The sequence below is a fragment of the Alosa sapidissima genome, chromosome 22 (assembly GCF_018492685.1).
Source record: "Alosa sapidissima isolate fAloSap1 chromosome 22, fAloSap1.pri, whole genome shotgun sequence".
In the NCBI taxonomy this organism is placed as follows: domain Eukaryota; kingdom Metazoa; phylum Chordata; class Actinopteri; order Clupeiformes; family Clupeidae; genus Alosa; species Alosa sapidissima.
The window spans coordinates 26,508,583-26,526,023 of NC_055978.1; the positions used below are offsets into that span (position 1 = coordinate 26,508,583).

Below are 17,441 nucleotides of genomic sequence, written 5' to 3' on the forward strand. Positions count from 1 at the left end.
TTTGTAACCAGACAGCGATTGTCGATGCTCTATTAGACTTTGGGCTTGTTGAAAAGATCATCAGAGTCCAGGGAAGGGAGTTTGTAATCAATCTCAATAGTGGAATATTTGAGACTTTTGGCATATCACATGCCATTGCATCCGCCTACCACCCCCAAACAAATGGGTAGGATGAACATAGTAATCAGCGTAGTAATGAGGTTAGCGAAATATAGCGAAATATTGTGTAAAGATAATCAGGATGACTGGGATGTTCACCTGAGAAGCATAGTCTCAGCCATCAATATCACGCAGCAAAGGTTCACTCACAATATTACATTACATTACATTTAGCAGACACTTCTTGACCAAAGTGACTTACAATGTCAGCTATATTACAAGGGATAACATTGTCCCCGGAGCAACTTGGGGTTAAGTGCCTTGCTCAAGGGCACAACGGTCAAAGCCGGGAATTGAACCGACAACTTTCAGGCTACTGCACGCTAGCCCAGCCCCTTAACCACTACACTACCACCGCCCCAAAGCCGCATTCCCTGACCGGGAATCGATCCAGGCCGCGGCGGTGAGAGCGCCGAATCCTAACCACTAGACCACCAGGGAGACATAAATATAGCCCTTACTGTGCCATGTTTGGGCGTCATCCAGGAGTCCTAAATATGACTGAACCTTTGTCGGGCGACTTTACAATTGGTGATGTTGAGGATGACATGGAGCAGCGTATTGCAGACATCACTGCTAAGAATGCCAAGATTTATGAAAATATTGTCTTTTCCAAAGATGAACAGAAACAAGAGTTTGAGATTAGGAAGAGGAGAAATTTGAAGTCCTTCCACATTAATTTAGGCGATGAAGTCCTTCAGGCAGACATGTGAAGGCTAAGCCGAAAAGGTTTGCATTCGTGTTGGTCAGGACCATATAAGGTTGTTTCAGTGTCGGAGAAAGGGTTGGCAAAACTTGTCAACAGCAGGACAGATATTATTGAACTCCAGAAGGGGATCAGTGTGGCTCAGCTAAAGCCGTATGTCAGGAGAGAGACTCCTTATATTGAAGACACAAGTGAATAGCCAAGTGTAAGTGGGCTGTCGAATGAGGTAGGCGCTAGTGTGCTGTGTAGTGTTGAAGACACAAGTGAAGAGCCAAGTGTAAGTGGGCTGTCAAATGAGGTAGGCGCTAGTGTGCTGTCTAGTGTTGAAGACACAAGTGAACAGCCAAGTGTAAGAGGGCTGTCGAATGAGGTAGGCGCTAGTGTGCTGTGTAGTGTTGAAGACACAAGTGAACAGTCAATATTCCCAGGTTTTGTAAGGGACATGGTGTGGCTATGCAGTGGATTAGCAACCATTGGAATGAACTGAGGGGACATGTAGCTGAACCCAGCTTTTGGCAGATGGAAGAAGAAGACCGCCACAATGTCATCATGGCGTGTGACACAAAGGATGACAGAAGTACATGTGAATATGACCCCTTCACCTTAATATTTCAGTTCATGGAGGATTTTGCTAAATGTATAGACCATGTAAACAAACACAATATTGTGGTTGCTGCTTTGTGTTTGGAGGCATTGGAGTCAGAGCCCTATTGTGAATTCTTGGAGGAGTAGGTCAGAGCAGGTCGCGTTTTTATATTTCAGGTTTAATTGGGCTACCGACTGTTTGTGCTGCGCTTGCAGGAGGGCCTTTACGGATCCCAAGTGCGACATGCAAACCGTCACTAGCCGCCTGGTGTTGTGTCGCTGATAGAGAACCCACCATTAGTGTGTGTGTGTGTTAGCATGCTGTACGTATAACCATTATCTTCAGAGTTTGTCATACACAGCAGTGGTCATGCTTTTCTATGTATGTCCTTGTGAAGTTTGTATGTCCTTGTCAATGATTGTCCTAACCTTTAAATTTCATTTTACCATTATTAACATTGTCTTCCGTCATGTCTTGTCCTACTAACACCCCACTCGTGGCCTGCACCTTGACGTGGTGAGTGGGCTTTCAACTAAACAGGTCTTACTTTCATGTTCCCATTGACAGGTTTTCAAACAGCCTTCTTGAACTAAACACTATTCCTGAGTTTGTTTGTTGTTATTTCACGGCAGGCCACCTTCAGCATCCACTCCGCATTACTGCCAGCAGAGACAGGTGTCTTGTCCTACTAACAGCCCGTTCGTGGCCTGCACCTTGATGTGGTGAGTGGGCTTTTCAACTACACATGTCTTACTCCCATGTCCCTATGGAGTATGGGGGTTAACTGGCACCATAATTTGATTTAAAAAGAGCAAAGAGAGAGGCTGAGTCTCTTAGAACTAAAGATGCCGAGGTATTCATCCCTGTGAAAACTTCTTAAACTGACTTTCTATGTATTATACTCTCTAGGTACAAGTTATCCGATGTTGTGACTTTCTTGAAGAAGTAGTGTCATCTCAACTTACTGGGCAAAGGTAATGTTCTGAATATATGTTTTATAATATGAACAAGAGACCCTAGTATTCCTAAAGGCTGTAAGAGTATTCCTAAAGGCTGTAAGAGTATTCCTAAAGGCTGTAAGAGTATTCCTAAAGAGTATTCCTAAAGGCTGTAAGAGTATTCCTAAAGGCTGTAAGAGTATTCCTAAAGAGTATTCCTAAAGGCTGTAAGAGTATTCCTAAAGGCTGTAAGAGTATTCCTAAAGGCTGATTCACGCTTCTTCGTCGACTCCATTTTTTGATTTGGTAAAAGTTATTATTATACGGCTCTTTACAATTTAAGTAGAACGCTCCATTGACTTGAATGGGATTTCCCAAAGTTCTACGGATCCTTATTTTTGTGTGTGCAGAGAAGGTGTAATGATGCAGTGATATTATGATACGATGCAAGGTAAAAATATGTGTGTGAGAAACAACTGATTGTCTCTTGGGTGCACAGACTTTGTCTCTGTATGCTGATTGCCTGATGCTTATGAGACCTCTTTGCGCAGAGATTAAAAAACTACTAAGAAGAAAGACAAAAACCTTATTTCAGACTCTCAGTATTATAGACCTTTAATACATTCTGAGTGTCCATGTCTGGTCGGTGCAAGTCCAAATCAGCCTAGAAAATCGCCATGTTTTATTTTCCGTTGGTCTTATTACACTTTCTAACGTGAGAGGAGACAAGTAATTTAAATTTTAATAGGAAAATGACCAGAAATCTTAGTCACTTTTAAACCTGATGCTAGCAGGCGAGATGCTAATGGTCTAATCCGATTCAATGATCTATTCTAGGCTGGAGCTAAAAGTGGTATCACCACTTTCAAAGAACAGCTGGATGAACTGGAGAAAGGTAAAATCAATTGTTTAACTCAAGGGGAGGCGGAAAATTGGTGTCATTCCCCAAATGGTAGAAAATCCCTTTAATAACATAGGGTTTAATATGACATCGCTATGACAGCTTCGACTCCTCTTGGAAGGCTTTCCACAAGGTTTAGGAGTGTGTTTATCGGAATTTTTGACCATTCATCCAGAAGCACATTTGTGAGGTCACACACTGATGTTGGAGGAGAAGGCCTGGTTCTCAGTCTCCGCTCTATTCATCCCAAAGGTGTTCTATCGGGTTGAGGTCAGGACTCTATGCAGGTCAGTCAAGTTCCTCCACATCAAACCCTGTCATCCATCCACTGCCATCGGTGAGAGGCCTCTGCCGTAGGCCTCGAGAAGCCTCAGTGGTCAAGCCAGGGGTCAGATGACAGCCCAGGGCTCTTGCAATGCCTCCGGCCTTTGCAGGCGTGGTGGGCGGGATCGGCGAGAGGCCTGGTGCGTGAGTGGGTCTCACAAAGCCTCAGGGGTCAAGCCAGGATCAGGCGGCAGTCTAGGCCTCTCACAAGACCCCGGGCCCATGCTGGAGTGGTGAGCAGGCTCTCGGTGCGGCCTGGTGCGTGTGTGAGCGTCTGCCGTCTGCCGTAGGCCTCTAGAAGCCTCAGAGGTCAAGCCAGGGGTCAGACGGCCTATGCTAGCTGCAGTAATGCGTGCGATGGTGGTCACTGACCATACCAAACCCCCCCCCCCCCCCCCCCATCCTCTCTCCCCTTCTCTTGCTCTCTCAACTCTCCCTCTCTTGCCTATTCTCACTATGGTATACTGTAACAATATATAGTACCACTGATAACTTATTGACATTGACCATTTTGATTTTCAGTAATACTAACCCACTCTACATCTCTCTTTCTTCCCCCTTATCTCACTTGTGAGGTATACCATCACCAGTCATCAGCCATCCATGAGCTTGGCCCTCATCTCACCTGAAGTCCCATCCCTACGACTGACCTATCATCGCCTACCTGGATTCCTGGCCCGTACAGCCTAGCGACCCACCACCTGCCCTATGACAACTCTGCCCGGATTCCTGGCCCTTTCTGCCGATCCACCACTTGCCCTATGACAACTCCCAATCCCCTGGACAATTCCATTTTCTACGCTGGACTATTTGAACTTTTTGACACTAAATTAGGATTAATGCATTATCATACCGGATATGTAATGTAGGAACTGAAATTTGTCTAGGGATTGTTTCAGAAATGAAATCTCAGTCAGCCAGGAGTCAAGGAGTGATGTTACAAACAGGGAAACACTTTTTATACCCCACTGACAGGTCAGACAAGACATGACATCTCCATTAATGGTACGCAAACTTGTTTACAACATAGTTACCCAAGAGTCAACCATATCTATAAGGCTGTATCCCATAACGACCAAGGCCTATGGAATTCAGTCAAGATTGACCCCAAGACAGTAAATAAGGTCTTAGGGCGCCAGCCGTCGAGAAGAGGCCTAACCAGCCTCCTTCGAGGACACACACACACTCAGCCATGGTACACACATACACAGCATTGACACACACGCATACATCCAAACAGCATGGCATACGCACACACATACAGCAAGGCTGCTCCCATGCGCTCAGCATGGCTGCACATACACACACAGCAGGACTGCACACTCACACACTCAGCATGGCTGCGCAAACACCTTGAACATGGAATTCCACAGTTGTTACCTCATAAATCTCTCCTTCACTTTCTGCTTACAGCAGCGTCTCTTTCTTCAGCTTTGCTCAGACCACACCAAAAAGAGCAAATGGTTGAATATAGCCTGCACTTAAATGGAAACACCTTTAAGGCCAAAATTTCTTACTACAGTAACCATCCCACCTCTTGTAACTTTCACCTCAGGTGGCTTTAAACACCATGTTCTATTCTCTACACCTGACTAACTTATGCATTTGTCATGTATACAGTCCTTACTGTCCTCTATCTGACCCTAGGCAGATGGGTCAGGCCCTTAAGTCGTGGTTTCTTCCTATATGTATCTCCAATTATAGGTAGTTTTTCCTCGCCCCTGTTACCCATGGGCCTTCTTTTCGTTTCTCTGATTGTCTAACATCCTGTAAAGTGCCATGAGACATGTGTAATGTTTTGGCGCTCTATAAGTACAATTAAATTGAAATTGCTGGAGTAGTGGGCAGGTGTAACCTGCGTTGTGTTGAACCTGCGCGATTCAGCCCTACACATGCCCGGACTCGAACCTGCGAACAGCTGCGGGAGGCGAGCGTGCTGACAGTTGAGTTAAAAGCCCAGGCTAATAGCTCGCATGCCAGCAGCACTCTTGAGGCGTCGGGGAGTGAGGTTTACCAACGTTCTACACGCACAGCTAAGCTCGCTGCCATCCGTTACCTACAACTTCAGCAGGGGCGTAACTAGCAGTGAAATTAAACTTAAATTGGTGCATTAAACTCTTACCAAATTGTTTCAGAAGTGTAGCAATCTGGTAAACGAAGGTTTTAAATGCAGTTGTTTACTCCGTTCCAAAGAAATGTATGTCCATGTCGGATTAGAGATGGCATTTGCATGCCTGTGTTTTAGAGACATTGGATAGGGGCATAACATTACTCACCATGCAATTCACTTCAATTCACTATAGTATAGTAGTACATACCGGTAAGTCAAGTTTCTACTCTTTTTAAGATATTGTTCATATACAAAAAATATGTGTAATCCCATATGGAATGGTAATGCTTGAAAGTTCTGTTTTCTCCGAGGTACAGTGAAGAACTTTGGTTATACCAGCTGTAATCCTCTAGATAGAAAGGTCATCTTGGACTTAAATTGAGACATATAAACTTGGGAACTTTCATGTACATTTGAGGCAGTGATATGTATAATAAAATGCTTAAAAATTATCACTTTTGATAACAATTTGTCAGACAGACAAATATGTTTTTGTCTTTTCGGGTGTTGAGGGTGGTATTTGACAGCAAAAAGGCAGCAATCCCCAAAAAAATTGTGTCAGGATACACCACGCAAAAGTTAAGGGTTATATGACCATATATGTAGCTGTGGTATCTTAATATTCATAATTACATCATTCCCCCAAAAGTTTTTTGGCCCGAGACCAAACGTGGCTGAGTTGAGGGTGGTCATTATCAACTTGTGATGGCCCAAGGTATAAGATAATAGAGAAAAAAAGGTAGCAAAAATCATCCTGAGGAGTGGACTTGGCTCCCGGCCTATAGGCTACTCTAGGTAAATCAGCCTTTCCGTTGCTACAGCAAATTGTTTTGACAACGTATGATGTCATGACAGGTCAGACAGAATGTTTGAGAAAAGGATCAAAGACGCCTCCAGAAAACGGACAGTCTGCTGTCACAGCGTCTGTCTAGCAGTAGTTAAAAGTAGCCTATTTGTTGCCTTCAGCCAGCCTGTGATCATGGCTTAATACATTTATGATCCACAGCCAAAAGGTGGAGACAAAGTTCCCTTATTCACGTTTTTCTTTTTCCTTTACTGTAGTCTGAGGTATGGGTTATATAATAAAGCATGCATGTGTCAGTCATTTTGTCTTAAAGCGACTACTGATGCACATCACAACACATTGTCTGTTTGAGTGTAAGTTAGAAATAAGTAATTAGGCTCTTATTGTCAAATAAAAATGACCACCTTCTACTCATTTCTTTCTTTGAAGCTTCTTCCTCCAGGTCACATTTTTCAAAGAGGAGTCCAATTCATGCATGGTCCTGACCTTGGTCTCCCTGTCCAGCCATTACAGAATGCTACCTGTACGTCAGACCCCACGCACTGGTCATGTTTCACCATCTAGGCCTATTAGTTTCCCCTATGTGTGTGTGTGTCTGCACACAAATGCAACCATGTCCATGTCTTCTGAGTCTTCGAAGAATGACAGTTGGGTCTCTGCTACACTGCACTTCCTCTTCTTGAGTACTGTAAGTCCTCAAAGTTCTTTCTCCTTTTTTCTGTGAAAAGGGACTCCATCTTGCTTTATGACCCCCATTTCCACATGCAAACCAATGTCCTTAATTGAGTAAAATGAGAGAGGTGAACACAGAATTAGCTGCACTGTAAAACGTTACAGTAATTACAGTATTTCACTACTACATACTGTTATATCACAGTGATTCTATGGGCATGGCTGCTGTATCATTACAGCATGTAGCTGTAGCTTTTTGGTAATTCACTGTGAAATAGTTCACGTAAATTACTGTGAAAGAAATGCAACTCATACCCAATAATGCGGTGCTGTGAAATGGTATAATCTTTTTTATATAGTGCAGTGACACCAATCCAGTTTAACCGTATTGACCATATTTTTATTTGTATTTTAAAAGCAACTGCACGTGTAAGTCACAATGCATTATTGAAGTTGGAAATTAATAATTAGACTTTCATCGTAAAATACAGAGGCTACATTTCAGACAGGGCTGTTTACAATTCCTGAAAGGATATCTTTACTTTTTAGTCACGGTTAAGGTAAGTCAACGAGGTGTCCAATGTGTGCGTGCACATCTGTGTTTTTATCTGAAATGTTTTCATGTGTAGTGAGGTGTTGATGTTTTGAGTGATACAGTCAGCTGGTAATCTCATCCCATTATCAGACTTCACAGGATGCTTCAGTGTCCTATCCTCTAACAGCCCACTAATTGGCAGTTAATGTTTGACTCCTACAGTCTTGCTGTTTGGGTGTGTCTTTGTTTCTGTGTCAATGTGATGCATGGTTCTGATATGCTCCCATTACTACTGACTTGCTGTGCTATTATTTTGCCATGAATTGTCCTTTGCAAATCAGCTTTGTGACTGGGAAATACAATGCTCAGATTTAATGGATTTGGAGGTGTGTACGTATTTACACAGACTGAACCACGGTGAGTCATTGTTTCTGTTGAATAGTTATCACCAATAAATGTTTTTTAATCAAATTCATTCAGAATCAACCTGATGCTGTATAGACTAAACAATGTTTTTGCCTGAACATAGCCATGCTTATGACCTTATGTGTGTGGGTATGTGTGTTTGCAGTTGTGTGTAATAGCCATGAAAAGGCTTGAGGTCATCTCTAGGCCTGTCCAAATAATATAATTTTTCTCAATCAGTACACTGTGTGTTTGTGTGTGCATAAATGTGTTGTGTAATTTGTACTTTATCTGAGGGAATGCTTACTCAGCTTGGCTGATTAGAGGCAGGACTTTGGAATGGAGATGCTATCAGTTGTGCTACAGTCCACAAGACCATCCTAGAGATACCCAGAGATTCCGCACCACAGGTTAGTGAGCATATGTCACACCAGAGCACACAGCTACAGGACCACACACATCAAGGAGGGTAAGTCAAGTATCCATAGCACTAACATTTACACTTGGTTTAGGATTTGTACTGTTGTGGTCTGTGGTTGGGCCTGCATCTGTGAGCTTTGTTTGTGTAAGTGTAGGAAAACCAATCCTGACTGGTTTAGGTATAACATGTGTATTGTGCATGGGTTTTGCCATGTTTATTAATAAACATCTCCGAAAGGACCCATATATTCTGGTCTTTTCAGGTCATATCAACTAGACCACACACAACACAGTGTGGTAAACTTGTGAATGAGAATGAGAGTGCAATGTAAAATAGCTAAACTTACAAGCATCACGTTTCCTTCTTCAGCAGTCTCTCATCCAGTGAAAGTTTACCATGCTGTGTTGTGTATAGTCTAGGTAATATCACCTGGAGATGTGATACTTAAGTATACTATTATATATTTCACATATCTCTACGTATGTATGCAAGCACATACATTGCATTCCTTGCATTCCTCGATGACAGTGAGATATGTGGAGCACAGGGAAAATAGCTTGCCTCCTTTGAATGGGTTACAGCAGATGTATAGAAATAAATAACAGTACTTATATTGCTGTGTAGCACTTAGACAGCCTATGACAGTTGATAGGCAGTGGGAACAGTGAAGGCTGCCAGCTGACAAATGAAACAAGGAAGCAATATCTGGCACATGGCATTAGCCTGTTAGGTAGTCAGTATTATCTGGTTAACATAGAGCAGTGCCTTTCTCTCAGAGGGTATAGTGTTTGTAGCAGTGTTTTGTGTGTAACAGTGTATTTGTACTAAGACATGAAACCTGGTGCACATCCTTTCCTAATGTCACAAGCAGTAATGGTCACCATGTTGTCACTCAGTTCTTCCAATCAATTAGAGATACTCGAGAAGTTACCAGTTACTTTAGGGGACTTCACTGTCTTGGATGTAAAATGTGTTTGTTTTTCATCATTGCATCTATTTCCCGCGGTGGACATTACACTGACATCCACATGAAGGTATGGCGTTCCTTACATTCTGTGCAGGGAGATGGCTCTCCAGACAGAGGACGACGTGAGCAGCTGGACTGTTAAGCAGGTGAGCCAGTGGCTGGAAGCAGAGGGTTTCCCTGACTATGTACCGTTGCTATGTGACCAACACCGTCTGGATGGCCCAAGTCTTCTGAGCCTGAGGGAGACTGATCTGCGCACTCCTCCGATGCAGATGACCGTGCTGGGGGATATTAAGAGACTCATGCTGGCAGTGAACAGGTACCGTGTCATGCACTTCATTACGGACTGGGCTGTAGGCCAATAGGGACGCAGCGTGAGATTTTGTTCATTGTCTCGGAGAGATTTTAGACAAAATTGTCCCCCTGGGTCTTTTGTGCTTTATGACCCAGTAATTGTAATTAAGTCGTAGAACACATTTGAGACACTGAACATAGAAACCACAATCGAGCTCTTACATTGTAGGCCTACATGATCAGGAAAACAATGCAGCAAGACAACATTACCATATAATAATACTAAACAAGAGCAAAACTAGATGTACCGCAGAGTGGTACAAAATATGACTGCCGCCCAGTCCAGCACATTTTTTCCACAAAAATAAATCACGCTGAAAGGCCTATATGATTCTAACTGTCTCACTAAATTGCATTATCCACACTCAATTCTCACTGGTATCTGCTAGACAACAAGTACCAAAACATGATTAGTTCATAGATTTCACATGTAAAATTCATTTTATACAACCCCACCCCCATCTTGCCTGTTCATAATTCTGAGAAATTTTTGAATTGTGTGCATGTGTGCGTGCACACGTTTATGTTTTTATGTGTGTGTGTGTGTGTGTGCATGTGTGCGTGCTTGTGTGTTTGTGCATGTGCATGCATGCGTACATATGTCTACTGTGTGAGTATGTGTCATACGTATGATTACTGTGAATGTAATCATACGTGTGCACATGGAATGGGTTAACATGACCCCTGGAGGCAAAGATACAGAAAAAATTGGTCATCCTAGGCCCTACGGTTCTCAAGATATTCACAGAAAACTGTGTCTGCCCTACCCCCCTGTCGGGGGGTCCAGTCCAGCGGGGGGGCTACAGATCAAAACGAAAAACGATGGTTCCATGCTATCCATGTGGGGTTACATGCCCACCAAGTTTCGTGTACCCCGGTCTTTCAGTGTCCCAGGAATCCTTGTTGGTGTACGGTCACTAAATGTACACATAAATAATTTTATTGTAAGGCCCCCCATGAACGAAAGTTCACAAAACTTGGCATGCATTCGGAAGGTGTCATAATGATCCTACACTTTAAATTTCGTGCAGTTTTGACCATGTCAGCCAGAGATATTGTGATGAAAACACCTAATTGTTTGCTTTTTAATTTTTAACTAGGTGGCGCTATACATGAAATTAGTGGTAATGGGATGGGTTGACATGCCCCCTTGACATGACCAACATACAAAAAAAAGGTGGACCTCCTAGGCCCTACGGTTCTCGAGATATTCACAGAAAACTGTCTCCGGCCACCTACAGGCCAGTTGGTGTATAGTAACATAAATTAATTTATTGTGTGGCCCCCCTTGAACGGAATTCCACGAAACTTGGTGTGCATTCAGAGGGTGTCATAATGATCCTACACTTCCAATTTCGTGCAGTTTTGACTATGTTAGGTCACAGATACCTGCGATTACAACACCTCATTTTTACTTTTTTTGTGTTTAACTAGGTGGCGCTATACATGAAATGAGTGGTTATGAAATGGGTTGACATGGCCCCTTGAGATCAACATACAAAAAAAAAAATGGTCCTCCTAATGGTCCTCCAGAAAACTGTGTCTGCCCTACCCTCCTTTCAGGGGGTCCAGTCCAGCGGGGGGGCTACAGATCAAAACGAAAAACGATGGTTCCATGCTATCCATGTGGGGTTACATGCCCACCAAGTTTCGTGTACCCCAGTCTTTCAGTGTCCCGGGAATCCTTGACGGAAATTTGGACATGTGAAAAAGAAAAAAATCTGACTAAACCTATATGACCGCCGCTTCGCTGCGCTGCGGTCATAATAATTCAGTGTAAGATAGAAATGACTGGAAAATGTAACACTGGCAGAAGAAAACATTCCGGCACAGCACAGGAAGTCAAACTTAATCAGAGGCTGTATCTTTGTTGATAGTGTGTATAGGTATTGCTGTGAGTATATAGACTCATAAAACATACATAACATGTTATTTTGAAGAAGTGTATGATTAAAAAGCATATCAAAACACAGGTTGCAGAGCAGGATTCCTTCAGCTATGCCGGAACCATGGACCACCCACTCGGACGGAGCAGCTGTGCTCGGAGCCTCCATGGAATGCAATGGAAGACACAAACACAGGGCCGCATGTGAGGACACAGTGGCGTCCAGGCTGCAGGTCCCCTGCCAGGCAAACGGCCACCATTATCACAACACAAGTGCAGAGCGCTGGCACCCCTATTCCAGTGGCAAATGCAGGGATGCACAGTTAGATCCCGAGTACTGGAAGACGGCCCTCAGCGTTGTCTATTTCGTGTTTGTTTGTGGTGCCACGGCCTGCGTCATGGTGATTGTACACGAGAGGGTGCCTGATATGCGCACATATCCTCCCCTTCCTGATATTTTCCTGGACAGGTAAGTGCCCATAAATCTGTGCATGGAAACCTAAGAGAGATATTTGGTTTTTTAATTGGGTGGTGCAGATTTTAGTATTTTGTAGTCGGGTGCTGTATTTGCTGGGGATCTTTATGATAATGTTGTGTCACAGACAATGGTGTCTGTATCTTCCACAGTGTGCCTAGAATCCCATGGGCCTTTGCCATGGCTGAAGTATGTGGACTAACCCTTGGTACCATGTGGATCCTGGTGCTGCTATTACATAAACACAGGTACATGCATATGCTATACATGGTGCACACTATACACTGTATAGAACCAATACATCTTCATAGGTATGTTCACAGACATGTGTCTCTTCTTGCTACAATCAAATTATTTTAAGATCAGGCATGGGAAATTACTTAAAAACCAACCTGGAGAATGATTTAGCCCACAGGAGAAACAAAGCATTTTGGCAAAGCATCAGTCATGGCAGCTTAGGGTGTTTCCTTGTGTGAAGTTGTTTGGTCCGTATTTTAGGTGTATTTGCTTTTATGAAATGTTAGGCTACCTTAGAAGTGAGCTGTGGTTATGTTTGCAGAGTAAAGATTTGTTAAGCTACAGCACAGTTTAGATCCTGTTTAGGGTGGGGTAGCAATATTGAATCCATTGTCCATTCACTTCAGTTGATTCAGCATATAAATGTTCTTTTGTAAGAACATTTATTAATGAGGAATGTTGTGTAAAATTGTAAAGTATCAGTAGACATGAAAGAACATAAAAAACATTTATGGTCATAAATGTTACCATTTAACATGATATACTTATAGGACTAAAATGAGAGGTTAATCACATTAAAGGTAGTTTTTTTAGTATATTTTTTTGGCCTTTTATGCCTTTAATTTAGAGGACAGTAGAGAATGACAGGAAGTGAGTGGGAGAGAGAGTCGGGGTGGGATCCGGAAAGGACCACGGGGCGGGAATCGAACCCTGGTTGCCGGCGTACGGTGCAGGTGCCCCAGCCATGGCGTTTTTTACGCATAGTTTTTTACGCGAGTTTGGCCTTTAAAAACAAAAATCTGCCTGCCTCTATAGGAATTTAACATAGGGGTATGTATACTTATGGCCCCTGTTTTTTTAGGAAGAACATTGATTTATTTACAATACATTATTCATTATTCACAAAGAAAATTGGTGTCCTTAAAGGTTGGATTTTTAAGATCAATTTCCAAAAGATGATTTTTTTTATTCCACTTTTTAGTCAACTTTAGCATGTGTATGTACAGGGTATGTAAAGTTATGAGCACAACTGTAAATATAAACATAGACAGAAACAAACCCAACTTTGCTGACTGTACCTTTAAAGCAAAGTGTGAAATTCTTTTGTTCTTTCATGCTATCTTTTGCTGTCATTTAGAAGTACAATACAATGTATGACTAAGGTACTTGCATTGCAAGCATGGATGTTTGTTCACATGATGCCCACACATTCTGATAAAGTCTATACCACCATACCCTGTGATAACATTGATTTGAGTTGTGACTTTCAAAAACTCAAGGGCATTTTACAAAAAAGGACATAATACTAACAAGATAAGGACAACAGTCAACAATGCTCCACGTCAACTGTATTTATTTGTACGACAAACTCTGCCATTCTTAAAATTGTTTACTGTTAGCTATATGAATGTCTTTCAGGTCCATTTTATTTCGTCGTCTGTGCTCACTGATGGGGACAGTCTTTCTCCTGCGATGTGTCACCATGCTCATTACATCGCTCTCTGTGCCAGGAGTTCATTTACAGTGTTCCGCAAAGGTACCAAACCTTGATACTCGCACGCATCGCAACCCTTTCCAAACCTACATGGACCACACATACCCATTTTTTTTAACCCTTAAAGGTGTACTGTCACACCGGTGTGATGGGAATGTTGGAAAATGAACGTTCTAAAGAATATCTGGGTTAGAATTTTAGAACCTTGAATTGTTACGAAACGGAATCTTATGTTAGAATGCTCAAAAACCCACACCTTTAATGGTTAATATGTAAGGGATAATGTATAGAACGTCGGTCATTATTGGGAAAATAAGTCCCGACAGGGCAAACCGGACCCCGACGCGCAGCGGAGCTGATCAACCGTCCGCTTTCACTTTTGAATGAAGTTCCAGTCCTTGCGTAGTGATATGAAACACGTGAAATAGAAGCACAAAACCCATTTTCCTTGACAGCGGTCTGTTATACTTAGCAACGGTCTGTTATTGAGAACTAGCAGACCACCGAACGTTGGGAAGGCCCATTCAAGTGAATGGAACATTCTGCAGCACTCTGAGGAGCCGTGTAATAAAGTGTTGATAAATGACCCTTTGTCAATATGTGTCAAAGACCTGGTAAAGCACAAGCACAAATAGTCACAGGCCTACGTTTGGCTTTTTGGGAGATTGACAATAAATGTCTATGTGAATGAATGAAATGTTAATCAAACCCATGACTGTTTTTGCCCGAAGGGAAAAGGGTTTTGATTAATCATGGGCATAGCTTAGAAGTGATTACGCATACAAATTACGCACTTGTTAATGCATACACCGCACTGATAAATTACCCCACTTGGAAGATATCCATTCCAAGTTAGGGTGTGAATGAGCTCTTATCTATGAGAGCTTTATTGAAGTAGTTTGGAATAAGTCAAGGCAGCATGGCTCATTCATCACTATCATTGTGGTTGCACAGCAACAAGTTTTGTGATGTGATCTGCGTTGGAATGCAAAAGTTTAAATGTCTTTAGTAGGTACAATGATCTTGAATGAAGTCGCTTGTGCCAGTTATGCTCAGTTCACCATTCCCCAAGCAGTTCCACCCAGCTCTGTCAATCATTTTCCTGTTCTCCGATGTATACATTTTTAAGGTCCATATTAATCTATCCAATGTGGCAGATCAACAGACGTGGCTGTATAATATGTATATCTTCGTGTGTGTGTGTTGTGGATAGGAGTATCTGGACAGCTGGGGAAAGATTCAGAGAGCCCTGACTATCTGGTCTGGTCTTGGAATGACCCTGACTGGAGTGCACACCTGTGGCGATTATATGTTCAGTGGGCACACAGTAGTCCTTACCATGCTCAACTTCTTCATCACTGAATGTAAGTATCTTTCTGTCTGTCTGACTGTCTGTCTGTGTCTGTGTGTGTGTGTGTGTGTGTGTGTGTGTGTGTGGTGCATTGAACTGTACATCTTTCACTTGACATCAAACTGCATGTCAGTACATGCTGGTATATGGTCTGTAAACATTTGGACATTTGTTTTTCATTTTCAAAATAAACCTGTAACTGAAACACAAGATGGTAGCAGACAATACTGGCAACATACATTCATCTTTAGAACCACATTACTGTCAAAAACATTTCTCAGGCAGAGTCAGCAGTCAGTCAGTCAGAAATCTCAGAGAGCTTTATGTAAGGGATAACGGCCGCCGAGGTGTCCTGTTATACGGAATTAATGGACAGTGGCGACTGGCAAGGGGCAAAGAACTCCCCGACGCGCAGCCTCCACCCGAGTCCATTAATTCCGTATAACTGGACACACCTCGAAGGCCGTTATCCCGCTTATCACCCGGTTGCCACTGTAAAGCAAAGGAAACGCGCAGTTCCATTTAAAAAAAAGCTCACTAGTTCAGCTTGTTGTACAACTTTCGTTGGCCCTATAACAGCGATAGCATGGACAGTAGCTTGTTTACAGTTGATTCCATTGTTGCGAAGCCTGCCTCCAGGCTCAACCGTCGTCCTACTATCGTTGTTATAGTTACCATTCATAAGCATTGATATGGAACGGCGATTAAACTTTTTTTACCAGATCTACTTCATAGGTGTCCCGTTATTCAGAATTAAAAGCCACCCCGCCAGCCAATCAGAAAAGAGTATTTCTTCTCTCCGGGTGATAATCAAAAGTAAAAGAGCACATGAGTAAAATATATAGAACGCACATACAGTATATGGTTTTCTTGCATACAGATTTGAAAGGTTCAAATTTCCTCCCACACAGCACACATGGGGCAGCCATGGCCTACTTGGTTAGCACTTCGGACTTGTAACCGGAGGGTTGCCGGTTCGAACCCCGACCAGTAGGCATGGCTGAAGTGCCCTTGAGCAAGGCACCTAACCCCTCACTGCTCCCCGAGCGCCGCTGTTGTTGCAGGCAGCTCACTGCGCCGGGATTAGTGTGTTCTTCACCTCACTGTGTGCTCACTGTGTGCTGAGTGTGTTTCACTAATTCACGGATTGGGATAAATGCAGAGACCAAATTTCCCTCACGGGATCAAAATCTATAAAAAATATATATACTTATACTTATACTTAAGAATTTGAGTATGTTTGTGTGAGGTTGTTTCTGAGTTAACATGTAACACAGATACATCTGTTTGTGTGTGTGTGTGTGTGTGTGTGCGTGTATTGCAGACACTCCGCGAGGCTGGTATTTCATTCACACTGCGTCCTGGGTGTTGAATCTGTTTGGGATCTTCTTCATCCTTGCTGCACACGAGCACTACTCCATCGATGTGTTCGTGGCCTTCTACCTGACCACACGCCTGTTTCTGTACTACCACACACTCTCCAACACACGAGTGTACCAGAGGAGCCGCCGCGCTCGGGTCTGGTTCCCCCTCTTCTCCTTCTTTGAGTGCAATGTGAGCGGCCCAGTCCCCAACAGGTACTGCTGGCCTTTCCCAAGACCACATCTTCTGAAGATCATTACCGGCTAAAAACAAAGGAAAGGATGTTTCTGGTGTGGGTGGATGGATTCTTAAAGGAAGACTGGATAGATAATGCTTTACCCCTCTACATTATTTGACACATGGTAGTAATACTTTTATTTGAACCCTGTTGATAACAATGACACATTCTTCGTGTTTGGAATAATATTATTTATTTATGTTTTATTTATGGATTCTGAAATGAAATATTAAGACTGTAAGAATGTAAGACTGGGTATTTTACTTTCACTTCAACAAATGTACTTTATGTATTTTAAGACCAAAACACAAATACAAAGAAATGAAATAAAAGTGATAGTGTTTGTTCTATACTTATTTGATTAGTCTCTTTGTCCTCCACCACAATAACTGATGATTTCACCTAAATTGCTCAAGTTGCCATGCAGCACAGGCATATTGTTGGGCAGGTGCAGAATGGAAAATCAGGGTTTGGTCTTGGTACCAGTTGGAAAGCATGGAGATAGTCTACTCTAC

At 42.7% G+C, this 17,441-nt stretch overlaps 1 protein-coding gene and 1 long non-coding RNA gene across 3 annotated transcripts; both read left to right on the top strand.

Moving 5' to 3' along the window:
* Positions 1–1,226: 1,226 nt before the first annotated feature.
* On the top strand, positions 1,227–3,980 carry LOC121697614. The gene is made up of 3 exons (XR_006026499.1): positions 1,227–2,173; positions 2,361–2,425; positions 3,227–3,980. It is a non-coding gene; the product is annotated as an uncharacterized LOC121697614 (long non-coding RNA).
* A 1,428-nt stretch (positions 3,981–5,408) lies between these two features.
* On the top strand, positions 5,409–17,278 carry LOC121697611 (sphingomyelin synthase-related protein 1-like). Of its 2 annotated transcripts, none has more exons than XM_042079193.1 (9): positions 5,409–5,934; positions 6,959–7,217; positions 8,078–8,610; positions 9,624–9,848; positions 11,857–12,237; positions 12,396–12,491; positions 13,900–14,017; positions 15,189–15,339; positions 16,651–17,278. In XM_042079193.1, exons 3-9 carry the CDS (start codon positions 8,564–8,566, stop codon positions 16,953–16,955), a joined length of 1,323 nt encoding a protein of 440 aa, XP_041935127.1. In that variant the 5' UTR covers positions 5,409–5,934; positions 6,959–7,217; positions 8,078–8,563; the 3' UTR covers positions 16,956–17,278. The 2 variants fall into 2 exon arrangements, with proteins under 2 accessions (XP_041935127.1, XP_041935128.1); XM_042079194.1 differs by having other exon boundaries at positions 8,078–8,551.
* Positions 17,279–17,441: the final 163 nt, after the last annotated feature.

Coding starts and splice junctions, on each gene's coding strand:
- LOC121697611 (XM_042079193.1), top strand. CDS start 8,564: ATGTCACACCAGAGCACACAGCTACAGGACCACACACATCAAGGAGG. Junction 8,611..9,623: donor GACCACACACATCAAGGAGG/GTAAGTCAAGTA, acceptor CATTCTGTGCAG/GGAGATGGCTCTCCAGACAG. Junction 14,018..15,188: donor ATTTACAGTGTTCCGCAAAG/GTACCAAACCTT, acceptor TGTTGTGGATAG/GAGTATCTGGACAGCTGGGG.